Source organism: Ranitomeya variabilis, chromosome 5 (genome assembly GCF_051348905.1).
Source record: "Ranitomeya variabilis isolate aRanVar5 chromosome 5, aRanVar5.hap1, whole genome shotgun sequence".
NCBI lineage: Eukaryota > Metazoa > Chordata > Amphibia > Anura > Dendrobatidae > Ranitomeya > Ranitomeya variabilis.
Genome location: NC_135236.1, coordinates 363,100,451 through 363,122,994, shown reverse-complemented (window position 1 = coordinate 363,122,994; position 22,544 = coordinate 363,100,451). Strand labels below are relative to the sequence as shown.

Below are 22,544 nucleotides of genomic sequence, written 5' to 3'. Positions count from 1 at the left end.
CATGTAACCGCTGTAAAACTGCCATGAGCCTATTGTTTGTTATGTTAGGCCTTTGATAGCCTGTCTGCGGTCCCTACTTTAAATACTCCTCCACTCACCACCAAGCTGCCTGCCCGTCTATCCATGTAACCGCTGTAAAACTGCAATGAGCCTATTGTTTGTTATTTTAGGCCTTTGATAGCCTGTCTGCGGCCCCTACTTGCAATACTCCTCCACTGACCACAATGCTGCCTGGAGTGCCTGCCTGTGTATCCATGTAACCGATGTAAAACTGCCATGACTGCCTACTGTTTGTTATTTTAGGCCTTTGATAGCCTGTCTGCAGCCCCTACTTGCAATACTCCTCCACTGACCACACCAATGCTGCCCGTGTACCCCTGGAACCTATTTAAAAGTTCATAGAGCCTAGTTATATATTTTATTTACTATTAATAAGGCCATGATGGACTACGCTGTACCACGCTACAAGCTAACCAGTCGACACTTCTTTTGCGAGAAAAGCCATCCCAACCCTCCACCAGCATGTAGAAGACCGCATTGTCCATGCACTCTGGCAATCTGTGAGTACAAAGGTGCACCTGACAACAGACGCATGGACCTGTAGGCATGGCCACGGAAGATTACGTGTCCATTACGGCGCAATGGGTTAATGTGGTGGATGCATGGTCCACAGGGGACAGCCTACTAAGTCTGTCTGCAGTCCCTAATTCAAATTGTCCTCCACTGTCTAAATCGGAGCTTCCACCTTCTGGCTTTCGGCCTATAGTATCAGAAATTAAACTGCATTTGGCCTTCAACTTTGGTTAGGGCCTACTAACGGCTTCTGCCCCTCCCTGGTGTTGCCCTCAACTAAATAAAGCTGAGCTTCAACCTTCCGGCTCTCATTAAGTGGTTTTAAAAAAAAAAAATGGTGGTTAGGGCCTACTAACGGCTTCTGCCCCTCCCTGGTGTTGCCCTCAACTAAATAAAGCTGAGCTTCAACCTTCTGCTCCAAATTACCATTTTAAAAAATGCAATAGGCTTTTCCGGCCTACTAAAGGTGTCTGTCTGTGTGCCCCTGCCTGGTGTTGTCCTCAACTAAATAAAGCTGAGCTTCAACCTTCCGGCTCTCATTAAGTGGTTTTAAAAAAAAAAAATGGTGGTTAGGGCCTACTAACGGCTTCTGCCCCTCCCTGGTGTTGCCCTCAACTAAATAAAGCTGAGCTTCAACCTTCTGCTCCAAATTACCATTTTAAAAAATGCAATAGGCTTTTCCGGCCTACTAAAGGTGTCTGTCTGTGTGCCCCTGCCTGGTGTTGTCCTCAACTAAATAAAGCTGAGCTTCAACCTTCCGGCTCTCATTAAGTGGTTTTAAAAAAAAAAAATGGTGGTTAGGGCCTACTAACGGCTTCTGCCCCTCCCTGGTGTTGCCCTCAACTAAATAAAGCTGAGCTTCAACCTTCTGCTCCAAATTACCATTTTAAAAAATGCAATAGGCTTTTCCGGCCTACTAAAGGTGTCTGTCTGTGTGCCCCTGCCTGGTGTTGTCCTCAACTAAATAAAGCTGAGCTTCAACCTTCTGGCTCTCATTAAGTGGTTTTAAAAAAAAAAAATGGTGGTTAGGGCCTACTAACGGCTTCTGCCCCTCCCTGGTGTTGCCCTCAACTAAATAAAGCTGAGCTTCAACCTTCTGCTCCAAATTACCATTTTAAAAAATGCAATAGGCTTTTCCGGCCTACTAAAGGTGTCTGTCTGTGTGCCCCTGCCTGGTGTTGTCCTCAACTAAATAAAGCTGAGCTTCAACCTTCCGGCTCTCATTAAGTGGTTTTAAAAAAAAAAAATGGTGGTTAGGGCCTACTAACGGCTTCTGCCCCTCCCTGGTGTTGCCCTCAACTAAATAAAGCTGAGCTTCAACCTTCTGCTCCAAATTACCATTTTAAAAAATGCAATAGGCTTTTCCGGCCTACTAAAGGTGTCTGTCTGTGTGCCCCTGCCTGGTGTTGTCCTCAACTAAATAAAGCTGAGCTTCAACCTTCCGGCTCTCATTAAGTGGTTTTAAAAAAAAAAAATGGTGGTTAGGGCCTACTAACGGCTTCTGCCCCTCCCTGGTGTTGCCCTCAACTAAATAAAGCTGAGCTTCAACCTTCTGCTCCAAATTACCATTTTAAAAAATGCAATAGGCTTTTCCGGCCTACTAAAGGTGTCTGTCTGTGTGCCCCTGCCTGGTGTTGTCCTCAACTAAATAAAGCTGAGCTTCAACCTTCCGGCTCTCATTAAGTGGTTTTAAAAAAAAAAAATGGTGGTTAGGGCCTACTAACGGCTTCTGCCCCTCCCTGGTGTTGCCCTCAACTAAATAAAGCTGAGCTTCAACCTTCTGCTCCAAATTACCATTTTAAAAAATGCAATAGGCTTTTCCGGCCTACTAAAGGTGTCTGTCTGTGTGCCCCTGCCTGGTGTTGTCCTCAACTAAATAAAGCTGAGCTTCAACCTTCCGGCTCTCATTAAGTGGTTTTAAAAAAAAAAATGGTGGTTAGGGCCTACTAACGGCTTCTGCCCCTCCCTGGTGTTGCCCTCAACTAAATAAAGCTGAGCTTCAACCTTCTGCTCCAAATTACCATTTTAGTTTCAATAATTTTTATTTTCAAAAACATAGTAATTGAACAACACTTTCCCTTACAAGGGAATTCAATAAGAAAAAACATACATATATTAACTCAAATTCCAAGATACAAATATGACAAGACAAGAACATGGGGAGACATAAAAGAGGGAAAATGGGGAGGGTAATGAGATGCTGCACTTTATTTCGTGATAAGCTGCAGTATATTTACCAGACAAGGATATACTATGTTCCATTTTATGAGTTCTGCCTCCCACCTCCCCGCACCCCACCCCACGCCGGCTCGACCCTAGTGTCATCAGAATCACCCACAGGATAGAGTCTCAAATAGATAGAGTCAGGGTTTGTTCAAGATTTAAGTTCGCGTTAAGATCTATCCACGGTTTCCAAACCTGGTAGAAGGTTTCCCACACATCTTCCCTAGTCGCATGTATACGTTCATATAAGAGGATTGAATTCATTTTATCTCTAACTGTCTGGACAGAGAGAAACGGCGACCTCCAGCTGGTAGCTATATGTAGCTTAGCAGCCATAAGCAGTTGGCCTATCAGCTTGTGGAATTTATTAGTGAATCCAGGGTATTTGGCTCCCAAGAGGAATGTGGCCGGGTCAGGTTGTATTGTCCCGCCATACATTTTTCCAATTATTAATCCTACTTCCTGCCACATAGCCGAGGCTATCGGACATTCCCACCAAATATGCTTCATATCTCCCACTGCGCCACATCCTCTAAAGCATTGATCTGAAATGTTGGGGTATATAGCGTGAAGTTTACTTGGGACTTGGTATGTTCTGTGTAAGACCTTAATGGACGTCTCTGCCAGGGAGGCTTGATGACTACCCCTGGAAATTGTGTCACAGCATCGTCTCCAATTTTCCAAAGTTAGTTGGAAACCTAGATCTTCCTCCCACTGTTTCATGTATTGCAGTTTGTCAACACCATGTGCTGCATTGAGGCATCCGTACAGCAGAGAAATAGTTCCCCTTCCCAGTGGGTCATCCATGCATCTCTGTTCAAAGCCAGTCGCGCGAAAAGGGATTTTCCGTTGTAGAAACTGTTCCGCAAAATGGAAAACCTGATAGGTACGGAAGGTTTCGCTAATGGGTGGGTTGTATTTATGAAGGAATTCTTGTCTAGATAAAATTATATTAAAGGGTGAGCAGAGGTGCTTTAGAGTAGTAATTCCGTTTACTTTCCACCAAGCAAAAGAACGTGGGTCAAGTCCTGGTGGGAACATGGGGTTGCAGAAGAGGGGGGTCAGAGGGGCAGACCCAGATTGGAGTTCGAATTTAAATCTTACCTTCCTCCAAAGGATCAGGGAATGTGCTGTGAAAGGTGCTGTGATGTGTAGACTCTTTGGTAGTTTTTGTGTGGACCACATAAGGCCCGGCAAGGAAAATGGAAGTAGAAGGGACGATTCCAGGTCAACCCATCTCGGAGCACGGTTGACAGCGCAGGCATTAGTCAATTGGGCTAACTGAGCCGCTTTGTAGTACAGTGTGAAGTTAGGCATGGAAAGCCCCCCCAGTCTTCTATGTATGAACATAGTTTTTTGACGGATTCTGGGTTTTTTCCCCTGCCAGATAAATTTTGAAATTATAGAGTGAACCTCATGTAGGGTCTCATGGGGTAATGATATGGGGAGAGAGCGGAATAAGTACAGAAATCTAGGCAAAGAGACCATTTTAATTGCATGCAATCTGCCCAACCAGGTTAATTTCATGGCAGACCATCTAGCTAAGTCAGCTCGGAGATTTTTTATTAATGGGAGATAATTCCACTTAAATAGGGTCGACTTATGAGAGGTAAGGTTGACACCGAGATAAGTTATATAGTGCTCATTCTTTGTAAATTTAAACTGGGAGATAATATTTGTTTGCATGTCCTTATTGGTGTTAAGGAATAAAGCTTCGGATTTGTCAACATTAATTTTGAGTCCTGAGATCGACTCAAATTTACGTAAAACTGAAAATAAATTTGGGAGAGTGGTGAGTGGGCTAGATAGAGTCAACAGTAAATCATCTGCAAATAAGCTTGCCTTATACTGTGCGCCAAGTCCTATAGGCCCAAGTATGTTTGGATTAAGCCTTATTGCCTCGGCTAGCGGTTCCATGGCCATGGCAAACAGGGCTGGAGAAAGTGGACAGCCCTGCCTCGTCCCCCTTTGTATGTTGATAGGAGTAGGTTTAGTTGACGGGAGTTTCAGATAGGCTGTAGGACTGTCGTACAATAGTTGGAGGCATGAAATAAGGGTGCGAGGGATGCCAAATCTGGAAAGGACTTCAAATAAATAGGACCACGAGACCGAGTCGAAAGCTTTTTCTATGTCTAAAGCTAATAGTAGTAGGGGTTGCTTATGGTAGTTTGCTGAATGTATAATATTTAGATTTCTTCTAATATTATCGGGACCTTGTCTATTAGGTATGAACCCCACTTGGTCACGGTGGATAAGGGTGGGTAGAAATCTGTTGAGCCTAGTGGTAATAATGGATGTAAAGAGTTTGAGGTCAACATTTAGCAATGATATAGGTCTATAATTCTTGGGAAGGAGGTGGTCTTTCTTTGGTTTGGGGATTACCGTCACATGGGCAATATAGAATTCAGGGGGCATCTGGGTGCCATTTAGTAGAGCGTTACAGTAAGTTTTAATGTATGGTATGAGGATGTTTGTAAGTTTCTTGTAATATAGTGCCGTGAGGCCGTCAGGTCCGGGAGCTTTGGTTTTTTTTAGGTTTTTAATTACTGCAGAAATTTCATCCTCAGATATTGGTGCATGCAGTTGGTCTAGCGAGGAGTTGGGAATTTTAGGTAATTTCAATTCATCTAGGAAGGAGGATAAGGATTGCGGTGAAGGAGTCTGTGGGGAGGTATATAGTTTCTGATAGTAGTCTCGGAATGTTTCGTATACTATATCCGGGTGTGCGGAAATTTTGCCTTTGGAGTCTTTGATGGAGGTGACATTATTTAAAGATTCTCTGCATCTGAGTCTACGTGCTAACATGCCAGAAGGTTTATTTGCATATTTATAAAAAGTTGACTTGGTCCATGTTAACGCTCTCTCTGTTTTGTTCGTAAGAATAGCGTCTAATTGTAGCTTAGTGTCTCTGATTTGTTTAATCAGAAAGAGGGAAGTGGTGGCCTGGTTAGCAAGTTCGAGTTTCATAAGTTTAGTCTCTAAGCGCGTTTGTAATTCAGATCTTTGTTTCTTTTTATTGGACGCAATTTTGATTAGGGAGCCAGTAATAAATTTTTTATGTGCCATCCACACTACTCCAGGAGAGGTGTCATCAGTGGAATTAGTCTGGAAATACAGTCTCAACTCCTCTTTAATTTTAGAGAGTATAACAGGGTCAGTAAGTAAGGATTCGTTCAGTCTCCATTTGAATAATTTAGAAGTGGTAACATTGAATTTAAATGTTGATAGGACAACATCATGGTCAGACCATGATGATGGAATATGACGAGAGAATAGGACAGACGGGATCGTTCTTGCAGTAGTTAAGTGTAGGTCTATTCGAGAGTAGGACTGGTGTGCAGGTGAGAAGTATGTGTAGCCTTTTACAGGACCGTTTAGTTCCCTCCATACATCGACCAGGCAATTGTCTTTTATTAGGTGTTGGATTTTCTTTTTGTCAGCTTTTGTTAAATCCAATCGTTTCTGAGCGCTGCTATCTAATTTAGGATTAATGATAAAGTTAAAGTCGCCGCACCAGATAAGGTGGTCGTACGTAAGAGTGGCTAATTTTGATATAATTAGCTGGAAGACCAATCTCTGGGAAGATGCGGGTAAATAGCTATTAACAATGCAAATTGTCTGATTTTGTGATGTTCCAAGAGTAATAAGGAATCTGCCCTCTGAGTCCGAATGTGTGCTGATGAGCTGAAATGGGAAGTTATTCCTAATGAAAGTGGCGACACCTCTCGTTTTTTTATCCCAGTTGGACATATAGTATTGTGAATATTTGGCATCAAAGTGCTTAGGGTGGGAGGAGGTGGAAAAATGGGTCTCCTGGAGACAAATAATGTCTGGTGCGTGTTTTAAGTAATCAAGAAAAGCTTTCTTACGTTTAATGGGTGAGTTGAACCCTCTGACATTATGAGAAATAACATTACACATTTTTCAGTGAATATTTACCGCTGAAGAATGAGGAGGCTAGGGCAGGAACCAGAATCGTATGTCCAATTAGCAAACGTTGAATTAATTGGTAAGTGCAGTGATGATCTCTGTGGGAAAACAATAGGAAGGAAACAGACTGTGGGGAGACAAAGACAAACATAACAGTTAATAATAACAAACGGATATCATATCCGAGAAGTATGGCGATCTGGTTTACCATATTAAGTGGAGTACCAGGTGTCGCCAAGTTTAGGCAGCATGTTGTAGACCCGACATTTAGGCCCTTGGAAGAGTAATATGTGTAGAGGGGAAAGGGATAGGAAGAAGCAGGAGAGAGATGGAAGGAAGAGAAGAAAAAAAAAAAAAAAAAAAAAAAAAAAAGGGAGGGGGAGGAAAGGGAGATGGAAGGTGAGGGGGGGAGGGAAGAGGGAAGGGAGAGGGAAGAGGGGAGGCAGGGGGGAGGGGGAAGAGGGAAGGGGGGGAGGGAGAAAAGGGAAGGGAGGGGAGAGGGGGAAGAGGGAAGGGCGTGAGGAGGGGGAAGAGGGAAGGGAGGGGGGAGGGGGAAGAGGGAAGGGAGGGGGAAGAGGGAAGGGAGGGGGGAGGGGAAAAGATGGGGGGGAGACGGGACGGAAAAAGAGAGGGGTAGGGGGGGAAATGGGCGAGAGGGGGAGGAGGTGGGGGGGTGAGGTAAGAAAGGATAGGGTGAGGAGAGAAGGGAAAAGGAGGGAGAGGAAGAAGAAAAGGAGAAAACTGCAGTATGGGAATTATTTGGGAGGAAGTAGGGGGAGATCAGAGCAGAGTAAGGTAGGGGAAGGATAGGGTCAATTAGGGATGCAGCAATCTGGTGGGCCACTTACAATTAATGTCAAAATAGAATATCTATATGAACATTTAGTATACAACTACTAACTCTGGAGGGCAGAGAGGAGAGGCAGTTAAGAGCCATCATCCCCTTCCCCCTCAATTCCAGGAGCAATCAGGATAAACAGTAACGGCCTGCTCCGCCCCTCGGAAATCAAGATGGATAATCTTGTAATTTGGACATATCAGACGACCCGTGCGTTTTGGCTCCTTGTTCTGGGAATATTTTGCCATTCTCTTGATGGTCTTGGTTTTCTCTGTGGCATGGCTGAAGTCTCTATAGAAATCGGGATCCCAGCTTTGAGCATGGCTTGTTTCCCTTCTTCTAGTGTACGGCAGGTGTACAGTTGAGAGTTATATGTAAAGATGAGGGCAAAGGGGAAGTTCCATCTGTATTTGATCTGCGCCGTCTGCAAGGCCGATGTTACTGGTTTGAGGGATCTCCTTCTGGCAAGGGTGGTTGATGCGATATCCGCGTAGATATGTACTGAAGATGGTAGTCCCGGCAGGTCTGGATTTTCACGTGCAGCATTCAGGATTAGATCTCGAGCCTCCTCATAATGTAGTTTTAGGATCACATCCCTGGGTATATCATTATTACGTGGTCTGCCCAGGGCTCTATGGATTCTGGTGATATGCAGCATGGATTGATCTGTGTCAGGGAGCAGCGCGGTAAAGAGGGCAGTAGCAGTGTCTTTGAGAGCTACAATATTTTCGGGAAGTCCCCTGATCCGCAGATTACCCCGACGTGATCTGTTCTCATAGTCTTCGCATGGGAGTTCCAGTTCTGCGACACGTTCTGCGTGTAGTTTGAGGGTTTCGCGATCTTCTTCCAACGCATCTGCAGTGGCGTCCATCTTTTCCTCCAGGGCCACCGTACGCTGCATAATATCCTGTATCTGAGAAGAGATCTTCTGCATGGCTGAAGTAAGCTCAGATCGAAAAGTCTCTTGCAAGGATTTGGTAAGGGTTGCCGTGGAGATCGTTGTCTCCATATGGGGACTGGTCTCATCTTGGTCCAGTATATCTCCTGTGTTTCCTGTAGAGACCGAGGGAAGAGGAGTCGTAGTAGTCATCTTGGAAATGCCGCTACTCTGAAGAAGGTCTGCAATATTGCGGCCTGGTGTTTGTGCCGCACCTCCCTTCCTAGGCATCGTCAGGAGGGTCTCCTGAGGGAGCAGTGAGTCCAGTTGCAGTGTGCTTGGCGTAATTCAGGTGCTGATTAGGGCCTAAATACGTAAGTCGGGTAGCGGAGATCAGCAAGATATAACTATCATCGCTGAAAGCCGCACATGCGCCTCCAAGAAGAGGATTTTTTAGATAATCCTCATAGTGTGCACAGAATTAGAGCCCAACATGGACACTAGGTGTCACTATTGTAGCAGTGGGGGCAAACAGTGGCTAGTTGAGTCTTTTTTGTATATTATAAAATGTACTTCTAGTTCCGATATTGGGCACCAGATGTCGCTAGATGTCTGTCAAGTAGTGGAGAAAATCAGTCTGGGAGATAGTCCATTTCTCAATGTAGTAAGAAATTACTGTAGAAATTGAGTTGCAGCTGAATATACCCTCAAGTTATGAGCAAGAGAGCGTTATGGGTACAGCTGCTTGTATAAGTGTACATAGGTATTAATTGAACACAACCTCTCACAGTTACCAATCCAGTTCAGCAGGGGTTAAAACAAGTGAGTATAAGGCAGCAGGAGAGAGAAATGTTTATGGGCAGCAGATGTGAGGTGATCTCAGCATAGATTGCGACTCTCCGTACCAGTGCACAATGAACAGCGATGTGTATACCGCTCCCAGCTAACCATTCCAGGTTCATAGGTGGTCAGCAGGAGGTAGTGTGCCTTTATTAGTTTCAGACGGGGAACGAACCCTGCAAGGCAGTTTCCCTCTCAAGCTCCCAGGGACCTCCTCCACACCATGCGGTGATTGCAATATGGCGCCGGCACAGGTGGGAAAATCCCTGATCCTTCACCTCACTGCCAGTGAGGAGTCCTGTGTGTTCGTCGGGTTGCCAGGGGAGCGAGGCTCCGCCACAGAGGGTGAGTCTGCTCGGTGCTGTCACTGAATGCTCTGTTCGCATGTGCCGCTGTATAGAGCAGAGGGCAGCTGCAGCAGCGTTACCTCAGCCCTCCAGAGAGCACTGCCAGAAACGCTGGGTCGGATGGGGCACCGTCGTGGGTGAGCGGTAAAGCGAGGCAGGAGAGGCAGTGTGGGAAGGAGGGGAGCTCGTACCTCTCTGTGTCCGCTGCAGTTTGGCTCAGTCCCTGTTGTTAGATTGTTAGAGATGGCGGCGCCGTTATCTCACTCCCTCTCTCCACATAAAATTCGGGTCCTGTGCCGGGATGGGATCTCTGACCTCTCACAGGTTACTCCCAGGCTTGACAGAGCTTCTAATTTGTTGCGGGGGTTATAATCCACCCGAAATTGAGCCTTATTTGCCGTGGAAATCAGTAATTGAGCAGGAGCTCCAAATACATGCGACTGCTCTTTTGCTCAGCTAGGCCACGCCCCCCTCCAAATTACCATTTTAAAAAATGCAATAGGCTTTTCCGGCCTACTAAAGGTGTCTGCCCCTCCCTGGTGTTGTCCTCAACTGAACAAAGCTGAGCTTCCACATTCTGGCTTTCGCCCTATACTATCAGATATTAAACTGCATTTGGCCTACTAGTGTGGTTAGGCCCTTGAAACAGTGTCTGCTGCTCTTGGGTTTGCTACTCCACTGAACAAAGCAATGCCGCCTGTTTAGTCCTGTTACCAATTTTGAACTGCATGTAGCCTACTTTATTCTTTGGCCCTATATCTGTTTCCTCCTCATCCTGCCCATTGCCCAGCCACTGCTAAATGAGTCTGCTGGTACATTGACCTAGACCACTACATTCCCCTTGTACTCTACACAGCCAGAATCTGACCCTGCTGAAAGTAAGGTTCCCCTTCCCGCATGTTATACCACCTTACACAGGGACAAAGAGGAAGGTGCAGATGAAAGTGCAGGTTCCTTCATCAGGTGGGGGGGCATACTCGTTGGCGACGTCACTGGCACAGGGCCCCTCAGAGTACGCAAAAGTGTCGCTGCTGGTGGGAGGCGCCCCCGCCATGCAAACACACCGCCGTACTTTGAGGGGCCCTGTGCCAGTGGCAATGCGAACGAGTGGGCCCCCCCCCTGCTTGCTCAGGATCACAGCACTTGCAACTTTTAAATACTTACCTTTCCCTGCAACACCGCCGTGACGTAGTCCGCATTTCCTGGGCCCACGAAAAACTTGAGCCAGCCCTACTCCCCCCACAACTTTCCCCCAATTCCCTATGCCCAACTATTATTATACAGTTAATTAAGATTGGCAAGCTTCAGAAACAAGAATGGATGTTTTTGGCATTAAAATGGGCACTGTAGGTGTTTTCCTGGCCTCCACTCACTGCCGACTATGCTTCCCCATTGACTTGCATTGGGTTTCGTGTTTCGGTCGATCCCCGACTTTTAGCGATAATCGGCCGACTGCACTCGACTCGACTCTGGACAAAATCGGGTTTCCCAAAACCCTACTCGATCTTAAAAAAATGAAAGTCGCTCAACCCTACTGAAAAGCAACTATTTGGAGAGCACAGATAGACCAGGAGTCTAAAGGAGCTATCACACACTTCAAAATGTGGACTGGGGTTATTTAATTTTTTTACCCCAGAAACACTATATTGACACTCCCCGGAAGAAAACTTTTTTACTGTCAAAACATGCGTAGGGACAGGTTGGCTCCACAGCACAGTCACGGTATTTACTATACCTCACATAAATTTTGATGTTTTTCACTGCATTTTATTTTCACATTTCTATTTTTTATAGTTACCTCACTATCACATATTTTTAATTGTTCCAATCACTTTCTTGAGGGATTTGCTGATTTGTTACCCTGTGGCGCCACCTTCTGGCCAACTTTGGTATTTGACGTATTTTATATTTTATTTTATATATCTTTTGTCATTTAATAAAATTCTACATTTTTATGATGAGTTTTTAGTATTTGTGTTCATGGTACACCTTTTAGTTTATATGATTTCATAGACCTAGGATAGCAGACAGCCAAAAAAGTGGAATGTGGGCCTTAAAAACAACTATTTGGAGAGCACAGATAGACCAAGAGTCTGATGGAGATAACAGACTGTTCAATACGAGGCCTGTATTTTTTATTTTTTACCCCACAATAGTGCATAGACCTAGGGTAGCAAACAGCCCAAAAAGTGGAATTTAGGCCTGAAAAGCAACTATTTGGCGAGCACAGATAGAACAGGAGTCTGACGGCGATAACAGACTGTTCAATACGTGGCTAGTATTGTTTTATTTTTTACCCCAAAATAGTGTATAGAGCGAGGGTAGCAGACAGTGGAATGTAGGACTGAAAAGCAACTATTTGGAGAGCACAGATAGACCAGGAGTCTGACGGAGATATCCCACTCTTCAAAATGTGGCCTGGAGTTTTTTTTAAAAAATTTGCCCCAAAATACTGTTTAGACCTAGGGTAGCGGACAGCAAAAAGTATAATGTAGGCCTGAAAAGCAACTATTTGGAGAGCACAGATAGACCAGGAGTCTGATGGAGATAACAGACGGTTCAATACGTGGCCTGTATTTTTTTATTTTTTACCCCAAAATAGTGTATAGACCTAGTGTAGCAGACAACCCAAAAAGTGGAATGTAGGCCTGAAAAGCAACTAATTGTAGAGCACAGATAGCCCAGGAGTCTGACAGAGATAACAGACTGTTTAATACGTGGCCTGTATTTTTTTATTTTTTACCCCAAAATAGTGTATAGACTTAAGGTAACGGACAGCCCAAAAAGTGGAATGTAGGCCTGAAAAGCAACTATTTGTAGAGCACAGATAGATCAGGAGTCTGACGAAGATATTACACTCTTCAATATTTGGCCTGGAGTTTTATTATTATTATTATTTTTTTTTTTTACCCCAAATACTGTATAGACCTAGGGTAGCAGACAGCAAAAAAAGTGGAATGTAGGCCTGAAAAGCAACTATTTGTAAATCACAGATAGATCTGGCGTCTGACGGAGATAGAACAGTGTTAAATATGTGGCCTGGATTTTTTTGCGCCCACCAAAATTATGTCAATAGGTAGGCTATGACACTAAAAAACAGTGTTAAGAGTACTAAAATTATAAAATATTTAGCGCAATGATATGCGATGCGTGTGGCATACAAAACACAGTGATAAATATAAGGACTGTAGCTAAATATTTTTAGGCCACATAAAGATTTTTGGGTCATCGAAATGTTGTCCAAAAATGTTGTAAGACACTCCAAAAAATACTACAGTACCACAAAAAAGCCAGAATTTTTTGAAAAGCAGTTTTAAATTGATAGAATTTCATGCAGTTGTATTAAAATGAACTGGGTGTAGTCTGCAGTGTAACCAAGCAAATAAATGTAGAAAAAAGGGGGCTCTGGATTGCTTTGTAATGAAATTAGCAGGATTCAGGTGCCAAAAAAATTAATCCTAGCCACAGATACCTGCAGCTACGTGTATATAAAATAGGCAGCAGCAGAGAGTAATAGACCCTCTTGATGTATGTAGTGAGATCAATATACTCACATACAGTGCCTGCATGCCTTGCACTGATGAGGATTTGTGCACATAAACTCCCCTGCCTACCTAGCACTGTAATCAATATACCCCCTATTTAGCCCTTAAAAGGACTCTTGGTTTATCTGGATTTGTGGATTCTGTGATGGTAGACACACACTAACTAATAAAAGAACTAATCTGACCCTATCTCAGCAGCAGCTCTCCCTACACTAGCTGAGACCGGAGCTGAATGCTCCGAGCAGGGCGACCTCAGGTCTCTGATAGACCTGATGACGCTGTGCGGCCAGCTAATCACTGTAATACCACAAGAAAGATGGTATTACAGTGCATTGCAGACAGTTCCTGCATGTTCGTTGTTCTAAAGAGTGCCAAAATTGCAGGGCGGAGACCCGAGCTCCCGCCGAATAATCCCGGAAATGCTCGGTGCTCACCGAGTACACCGAGCATAGTGATACTCGGGCAAGTAACAAGTAGTGGCGAGCACGTTCGCTCATCACTAGTGGAGACTCCAAGTTGGGTCTCCATCTGGTCGGTTGCTTGTAGTGGAAAGTGTGTGAGAGGCCCATTATACTGTTTCTACTCTTGGGAAATTGATGCACTTTAGTGGTGTGTGGCAGTAATTTTTGGAAATGTTTGCAATTCAAGGTGAGTCTCCTTCATGTGTGTTGCAGATAGCAGTGGGGCTCCCAGATCGGCGGGCCAGCACTTACTTTCAGTAAACTACTTGTGTTACTATCCTTACATTTTTCTTCCAATAGTAGTCTACAAAACTGATGTTTGAGCCACCGGAGTGTGGCTGGGAAAAAAAAGGTTGTTCCATGAGGTATCACGGCTCCCAGCATAGAAGGCTTACACAGCTCCCTCACCCACCTCATCTTAATTGAAACTTCAATTCAAAACTCTAAATGCTGGCCCAGACCCTGATACTTCATGCATAACCCATGGCTGACTGGCGTTCTATTCAAGCCCTATTTGTGTGAAATTTTTTTACTAGGCAGCCAACCTCTCCATAATTTGCTAGGTGTGTGGGTGGCTGTTTTTATCAGTAGTTTGCACCTGTGCTGCTCTTAGCCTTTATTAGTGGGGGCCTGCTGCATCTGGAGCGCCCCCAGATGCAGGGCCGCAGGGTACTCGGTACCAGGCCTCTCTGTCTCGGTTCTGGGGTCATCATGGTGGTTAGACCCGGTCCGTGACCCTGCTAAGGGGCGTCCAATGAAAGATGAGATAATGGTGCGTGGAGTAGGTCGCGGTGAATAACGAGGACACAGGGTTGCAGTCTCTTTACCTCTTTACTGAAGGCTTTAGGATCCTCAATCCAGAGTACTGTTAACAGGGCTGGCTGAGACCGGCCGGTCCGAAGGCACAACCAGAGTTCCCTTTGCAGGTGGAAATCAGTGTCTACCTTCTAGCGCCTGTGTGTTGTAGTACTTCCCTGCTGAGCACCACGGGATAGTCCTCACAACTGTCGTGTCTATTTCTGTTCTTTCTCTCTCTCTCCGTCCCCCAGATGATATGGCTAGGACGCACCCGTATGACGGAGTAGGCCTGGAGCTATTTTATAGGGACGCCCCTCTCCCACAGTTTGCCTCCGTTGTCTTCGTTAGGTGTAATGGTGAGACAGCCAACCTATGGTTAACTGCCTGGCCATAGTCTAAAGTAATGAGTGGAGTCTCTTACTTTCTCGGCATTCTGGCTGAACCTGTACTGACCGCAAACCCTAAACTGACACCGCAACTAGAAGTAGCCGTGGGGTGTACCTAACACATCCTAGACATCTCGACACAGCCGGAGGACTAAATACCCCTATAGATGGAAATGGGAATTCTATCTTGCCTCAGAGCAGAACCCCAAAGGATAGGCAGCCCCCCACAAATATTGACTGTAAGTATTAGAGGAAAGACACACGCAGGCAGAAAACAGGATTTAGCAAAAGAGGCCAATCTAGCTAAATAGAAAAGGATAGGACAGAATACTAAGCGGTCAGTATTAAAACCCTAAAAATATCCACAGCAGATAATACAAAAATTCCACCATCTAACTAAAGACATGGAATGTATATCTGCATCTCCTGAGAATCCAACTTGACTGAAAAAATCCAAACACAGTCTAAGCTGGACAAGAAAAAACAATGAATAGTACTGAATTGTAAAGCACACAGCATGTGTGCTGCAGAAACAAAACCCAGACACTTATCTTTGCTGATTTGGCAGCAGGGCAGGAGGAACCAGACAGAGATGTAAAACCTCCAAGAACAATGGGCAACTGGCAAGGACTTATGAATCCTGCACACCTAAATACCCAGTCAGAGCTGCAATCAGCAGGGACACCTGCTCAGGATTGCAACCCAGGGACAACTGTATTACCACCAACAACCACCGGAGGGAACCCAAGAGCAGAATTCACAACACTAAACCATCAGAAGCAAACTCTGTGAAGGTGGCATTAGGGTTCGGTATTATGTAGTGTGACTTGTGCTCATAGTACAGCAATTTGAAGTTCCAAAATTCCCAGGTTTGCCATTGGCACCTTGTTCTCTTCACAACTGACAGCAGGTTCACACTGAGGATATTACAGATGTGAAAGAGTCTGAAGATGTCACGGTGAATGTTATGATGCCTGCAACATCATCTGGTATAACCAGGTTTGTAAAGACATATCTTTATAGTGTTGCAGAAACATACATGTAATAGCCAAAGGTACCTGTCACAAACACTGCATCGGACTCACCACGTGAGCCTGTGCGCATGTCCGGGGATGTGCTGGTGGGTGCTTGTGGTTCCTACTGTGCTGTGTGGCCATGGCTGTGAGTTGTACCATAGGTGAGCAGGACCTGCGGCACGTGACCACTGGGGAAGTGGGTGGAGGCGAAGTCAAGCCCTGAACCCCCGAGGACGCTAGCGCAGGCCGGCAGAGATGAGAGAAGTGTCAGGCAAGCTGAGGTCAGACAAGAGGACAGCACGGTAATCAGAGGAAAAGACATAGCGTAGTAAGAAGCGAGCCGGGTCAGAAGCCAGAGAGAGCAACGTGATATCAGAGGGACAAACTAGCGGGAAGTCAGGGGACGTAGCTGAGATCAAACCAGGAGAGACACAGGAGGTACTGGATCAGAAGGCAGATATCAAACGGGAAACAGACTGGGTCATACACAAGCAAGCATAAGGAAACAGGCAGTACACACAGATATATGGGGTCAGTTGCTCAGCCAAAAACAGAAGTATCCCTGATGAGGATCTCGACACGGAGTACATATAGTCCACCCTAATTCAAAGGGAGGCCACACAGAATTAACCCTAAGAGGACGGACAACGGAATCCCGTCCATGACATGACAGCACCCTTGAATGAAATTCTGACATCCATTAGCAGACCTTACTCTGGTACTGATGGCCTTGGGTTCCTCCTAGTACAAGACAAAGCCTGGCCTCATATGGCCTGAGAACATTATGTAACTTCAAGCATTGGAACATCATGTATCGGTGCACCCAAAACCCCAATTAACTATACACATTGTCGATAAGCTCACTGATACCCTGTCTGGGAACAGATTACCTAGCAAACAATCCACCTTCTCATCAGGAACATTCCCAGATGTTGTCAGGAATGTATAAAGGGAAATGGTGGCCATGCACACTACTGAGTCACATTATGAGTTGCAAGGAGGAAATTTGGTTCGGCTGCAGTCACATTTATAAGTACCGTAATGTCTTTATGATGACATTAGCTCATTAGGAATATATTTATCTCTCTATAATACAAAATAATGCAACTTTCTATTATGCATTTCCAGAAAAAAATAATTTATTAAACCAAAAAAAATATTGAGTACAAAAAATCTTTACCTTCAGGAGGACATTTCCATTTATCCAGGGATAGTATGGCTTGAGCAGGTACCAAAAATGCAAATGCACTTGCTTGAAAAAGAGGAAGCCTAGAATAAGAAAATGTATTATAAGTTATATATTACTATTTTAGTTGCTTGATTGCTATGTATTATATTATTACTTGATTTTTAAAGGGATTAATTTTAAATAGACTATATTCACACCATGGTTTTGCCACATGGTGCATTTGCCGTACATTTTTTCTGCTTACTGCAAAAAATGTACACTGCTAACAGGATGCAACTGGCTACGTTTGGATACACTTTTTTGATATGACATGAAAAACAGAGGAAATTATTAGAAAAAGTATTTAGAGGTATATAGTTCTTTTCACAAAAAGGTCAGTTGCAAGATACAACTGAATAAGGCTTTCTAATTACAAAAATATTCCAATTTAACATATTGTTCAATAAATCTTAGTACCCAAATAATTGCAGCGACTCAATTAAATATGCATTATCGGAGACCGAACAGTCCATGCTACCTCATAAAATAATTCATTTTATTGTAGTTTACACTAAAAGATAAGACAACAAAGAGACATGTGGGCACATTTTGCTAACTCAATTCACACAAAAAAGGTTGGAAATACTGCCAAGGAACAATATTATCATATACAGTATATGCAAAGGAGAATTATGTAATAAATATAATTATAGTACATGTCTATAATTCATGTTGCACCACAAGAACACCAAAATAATATACCAAAAAAATCGAATGCAAATACAAATTGTACCTCTGAAAATGTCACATCATCCAGCAAAAAACAAGCTGCCATGAATCTCCATCAGCAGAGAAACAAAAAGTTATAGCTTTCAGAATATAGCAATGCAAAACAATTATTTGCTCTATAAAAGAGCTTTTATTGTGTAAAAGCAGCAAAACATTAAAAATGATTTGGTTCTGTTGTAATCATACTGACCGAAAGACTAAAGTTGCTTTATCACTTTTACTACACAGTGATAAAAGAAAAAGAACCCCATAAAACAATTGCTGAATGAATTGCTGTTTTCTTGTTCATTCTGCCTCCCAGAAATTGGAATTGAAAGCGTTCAAAAAATGTTATATGCCTGAAAATAGTGCCAATAAAAATGGCAAATTGTCCCTAAAAAAAAAACACCCCTCACATCACTCTGTTGCCAGACATATACAAAAATTATAGATCTCAATACATGGCAATGCAAAAACTTTTTTTTCCAAAAAAAAGTGCTCTTTAGTATGTGACAGCAGCCAAACATAAAAAAGATATGAATCTGGTATCTGGTGTTATAGCACCAACCCCTAGAATAAAATTGTCTAATCACTTATACCGCACAAGGAACGGCATAAAAAATAAATAGTGCAAACTCTTGTCTTGTTGATTTATTCATTCTGTCTCCTAAAGATCGCTGTCACGGGTTTACAGCAACAGAGGGGAACAAGAAAACTCTGATTTCTCATACTCCTGCTGTAATAATTATAGGGGATAACTCAGGAGACTCTTTGCGTGGAACAAGGCAACTACAGGATACAGTTTAATAAGTGGTAAAGTCTATATTATCACATGGTGATTCAAACAGGTGCAGAGAGAAACTCAAGTCCACAACAGTTGGTTCAAATAATAAACGCAGCTTAGCAGTCTTCAGAGAAAAATGCAATCAAGCAGAAAGTCTATGAAGCACAGTTATTCTTGAGGATACTTGACACGAATAAATCCTTGTCTTAGTCCAGACACAGATAGATATGCTTATAGGCAGTTCAAATCATATCTTAGCTCAACCAGGGAGGCCTGGTTAATAGTCTCAGGTTATAGCAAAGCAGCAGCAGCTTACATGTCCAGCAAATGCAGATGAAGTAAACACGAGCAGCAGATGAAGGAGGATTACTGGAAACTTGTGTATGCAGCAGGAACTCAGAGCAGAGTAGCAGGATCACCACACAGGTTCACAGGAGCAGGTGTATAGCCAGGGAGTAATCAGAGGTCAGGAGCTGGATGCAAGGCAGAATACTCTAGCACAGACTGAAGGCTGGGGTGGAGTTATATAGCAGGAAGACACAGTGCACATGAGACCAAAGACGCCATCTTGGAAGAGGGCAGTAATGCACAAAAGGTAAAAAATGTTCAGAGTCCTGACATTACTCCCTCCTTAGAAGCGGCCTCAGGACAATCCTCGACCTGGTTTCTCAGGGAATCTCTGATGAAAATGAGAAATCTTCTGTTGGGCATTGATGTTTTCCACAGGTTCCAAAGAGTCTTCCTCAGGGGGATATCCCTGCCATCTTATCAGATATTGGAGCCTATTCCTGCGAATCCTGGAATCAATAATTTCCTCCACCACAAATTGTTCTTGCCCATCAATCACCACAGGCTGCGGAGGTGGCACAACACGTCCCTGGAAGGTATTAGGAGATACAGGCTTTAGTAAAGATACATGAAAAACTGGGTGTACCTTCATTGTCCTAGGCAGCTTCAGCCGGCAGGCCACAGAGCTCACAATACCGTTGATCTTGAAAGGGCCAATGAATTTCTGTCCAAGTTTTTGTGAAGGAATGTTTAACTTCAGATTCTTAGTTGCTAACCACACGGAATCTCCTACCTTGAACATGGGTGCAGGTTTACGGAATCTATCAGCCGATCTCTTATAACGTTCTTGAGCTGTGGTCAGGGATTCCTTCAGAACCACCAGATTTTGTCTCATCACAGTCAGCCTTTCCTCCACTGCCGGAACCAGAGAATTAATTGGAGACCTAGGTAAAATACACGGATGATAACCCAGATAGGCAAAGAAAGGTGAAAATTTAGTGGAGGCGCTCTGAGAATTATTATATGAAAATTCGGCTAACGGCAACAACTCCAACCAATCGTCCTGGAGATGGCTGACATAGCATCTTAGATATTGTTCCAGTGTCTGGTTGGTACGCTCAGTCTGACCGTTTGTCTGGGGATGGTAAGTGGAAAAGAGACAGACATTAATATTGAGTGCAGAGCAAAACCCCTTCCAGAATCTTGAAGTGAACTGTACTCCACGGTCAGAGATGATCTCATCCGGAACCCCGTGCAACCGAAAGACATTCTGTATGACCAAGTTCACTGTATCTTTAGCTGAGGGGAGGCCGGTGCACGGAACAAAATGAGCAGCTTTAGTCAGGCGATCAACTACCACCATGATTGTATTCATGCCCCCTGATGTAGGCAGCTCCACAATAAAGTCCATTGATATAGACCCCCAAGGGTGGGACGGAACTGGTTATGGTTGTAGAAGACCCGTAGGTGCCACATGAGGAGTCTTGTAATGGGCACATACCTCGCAAGAGAGAACATAGTCCTTGGTATCCTTCAGGCAAGTTGGCCACCAGAAGAATTGGCTCAGGAACTCTTGTGTCTTCTGTACCCCCCTGTGACCAGCCAACTTTGAGTCATGTACCAACTTGAGGATCTGCAGACGGACGACCTCCGGGACGTAGATACGTCGATCTCTGAACCACATGCCACCCTTAAAGACAAGATTAATATCCACAAGTAGGTTGGCCAGAAATACATCACCTTCATAGACCTCCCTGCACTCCTTCCACAAGTCCTGATCGTGGATAACTCCGATGAAATTGGCATCAGATAGAATGGTCTTGGACGGGGCTCCAGGTACGGAATCCGCAGCACGGATTCGGGATAAAGCATCAGCCATCCCATTACGAGAACCTGGACGGTACGAGATAACAAAGTTAAATTGATTTAAAAATAAGTTCCAACGAGCCTGACGAGGAGAAAGAAATCTAGCAGATCTAAGGAACTCTAAATTGCGATGGTCAGTTAGTACTATGATCTGTTGTGCAGCTTCTTGCAGATGATGCCTCCATTCTTTGAAAGCCGCAATAATAGCCAGCAATTTCTTGTCTCCCACGTCGTAATTCTTCTCTGCTGAGGTTAGTCTACGGGAAAAGAAAGCACAAGGATGTAGCAGACCCTTCTCTCCAGTTCTTTTGGAGAGAATAGCCCCCAAAGCATTATCAGAAGCGTCCACCTCCACAATGAAAGGTTGTGTTTGATCTGGGTGTATCAACAGTGGTGCTGATGTGAAACAGATCTTAAGCCGATCAAAAGCTTCTTGAGCCTGTGATGACCACTTAAAGGGCTTTTCCTTCTTTGTCAAGGAAGTAATGGGACGGACAATATCAGAAAAATTTCGAATGAAGCGTCTGTAGAAATTTGCAAAACCAATAAAACGTTGGACCTCCTTAACGTTCTTGGGTACCGGCCAGTCTGGATAGCCTGAATCTTACCAGATTCAATGTTCAGCCCCTGGGGAGAGATTATATAACCTAAGAACTGTATCTCAGAACGATGGAACTCGCATTTCTCCGGCTTAATATACAGATGGTTCTCTTTCAGACGTCTTAAAACAGTTTTGGCATGTTCTTCATGTTCCTGTAGAGAGTCAGAAAAGATAAGTATATCGTCCAAATAGATCACTACAAACTGGTCCAACAAATTTCTGAAAATGTCATTAGCAAGGTGCAAATGTTGCAGGGGCGTTACAAAGCCCGAAGGGCATCACTAGAGATTCAAAGTGTCCATACCGGCATCTGAATGCTGTCTTCCACTCATCTGTCATGGTTCTCAATGGCAAGAGACCGTAGTAAAGCATACAAAAGGACTAGCTCTTGGAAGATGGGAACTCGAGCTGACTGTGAGCTAAACCTACCGCACAACTAACAGTGGCCGGGTAGCGTGCCTACGTTTTATCCCTAGACGCCCAGCGCCAGCCGGAGGACTGCCTGACCCTAGCAGAGAAAAATACAGACCTGGCTTACCTCTAGAGAAATTTTCCCCAAAAGGCAGACAGTAGCCCCCACATATATTGTCGGTGATTTTAGAGGAAATTGACATACGAAGTATGAAGATAGGTTTAGCAAATTGAGGTCCGCTTACTAGATAGTAGGAAGACAGAAAAGGGAACTTCACAGTCAGCTGAAAACCCTTTTCAAAACACCATCCTGAAATTACTTTAAGACTCTAATATCAACTCATGACACTAGAGTGGCAATTTCAGCTCACAAGAGCTTCCAGCCTCAGAAATATTCAAACACAGAGAACTGGAACAAAAATGCAAACAAACTTAGGACTACAAGTCCAACTTAGCTGATAGTAGTCTAGGAGCAGGAACATGCAACAGAAAGGCTTCTGGTAACATTGTTGGCCGGCATAGAAATGACTGAGGAGCAAGGTTAAATAGAAAACTCCCACATCCTGATGGAAACAGGTGAACAGAGGAGATGAAGCACACAAGTTCAGTACCACCAGTGACCACCGGGGGAGCCCAGAAACCCAATTCACAACACTCATCCCCTGGACCAATACGAACCAAATTATAAGCCCCACGAAGATCCAGTATAGAGAACACCTTAGCATGGCGGACTCTTTCCAGTAATTCGGGAATCAGAGGCAAAGGGTAACGGTTTTGTACGGTTACCTTATTGAGTTCTCGATAGTCAACACAGGGTCTCAGGG

At 44.1% G+C, this 22,544-nt stretch overlaps 1 protein-coding gene across 1 annotated transcript in view; it reads right to left on the bottom strand.

Annotated features, from left to right (window-relative positions):
* SLC23A1 (solute carrier family 23 member 1) overlaps window positions 1-22,544 on the bottom strand; it is a 395,963-nt gene that overhangs the window by 305,997 nt on the left and 67,422 nt on the right. Inside the window, exon 4 of the mRNA XM_077264915.1 lies at window positions 17,015-17,103. Coding sequence (XP_077121030.1) covers window positions 17,015-17,103 — 89 coding nt within the window. The remainder of the gene's footprint in view (window positions 1-17,014; window positions 17,104-22,544) is intronic.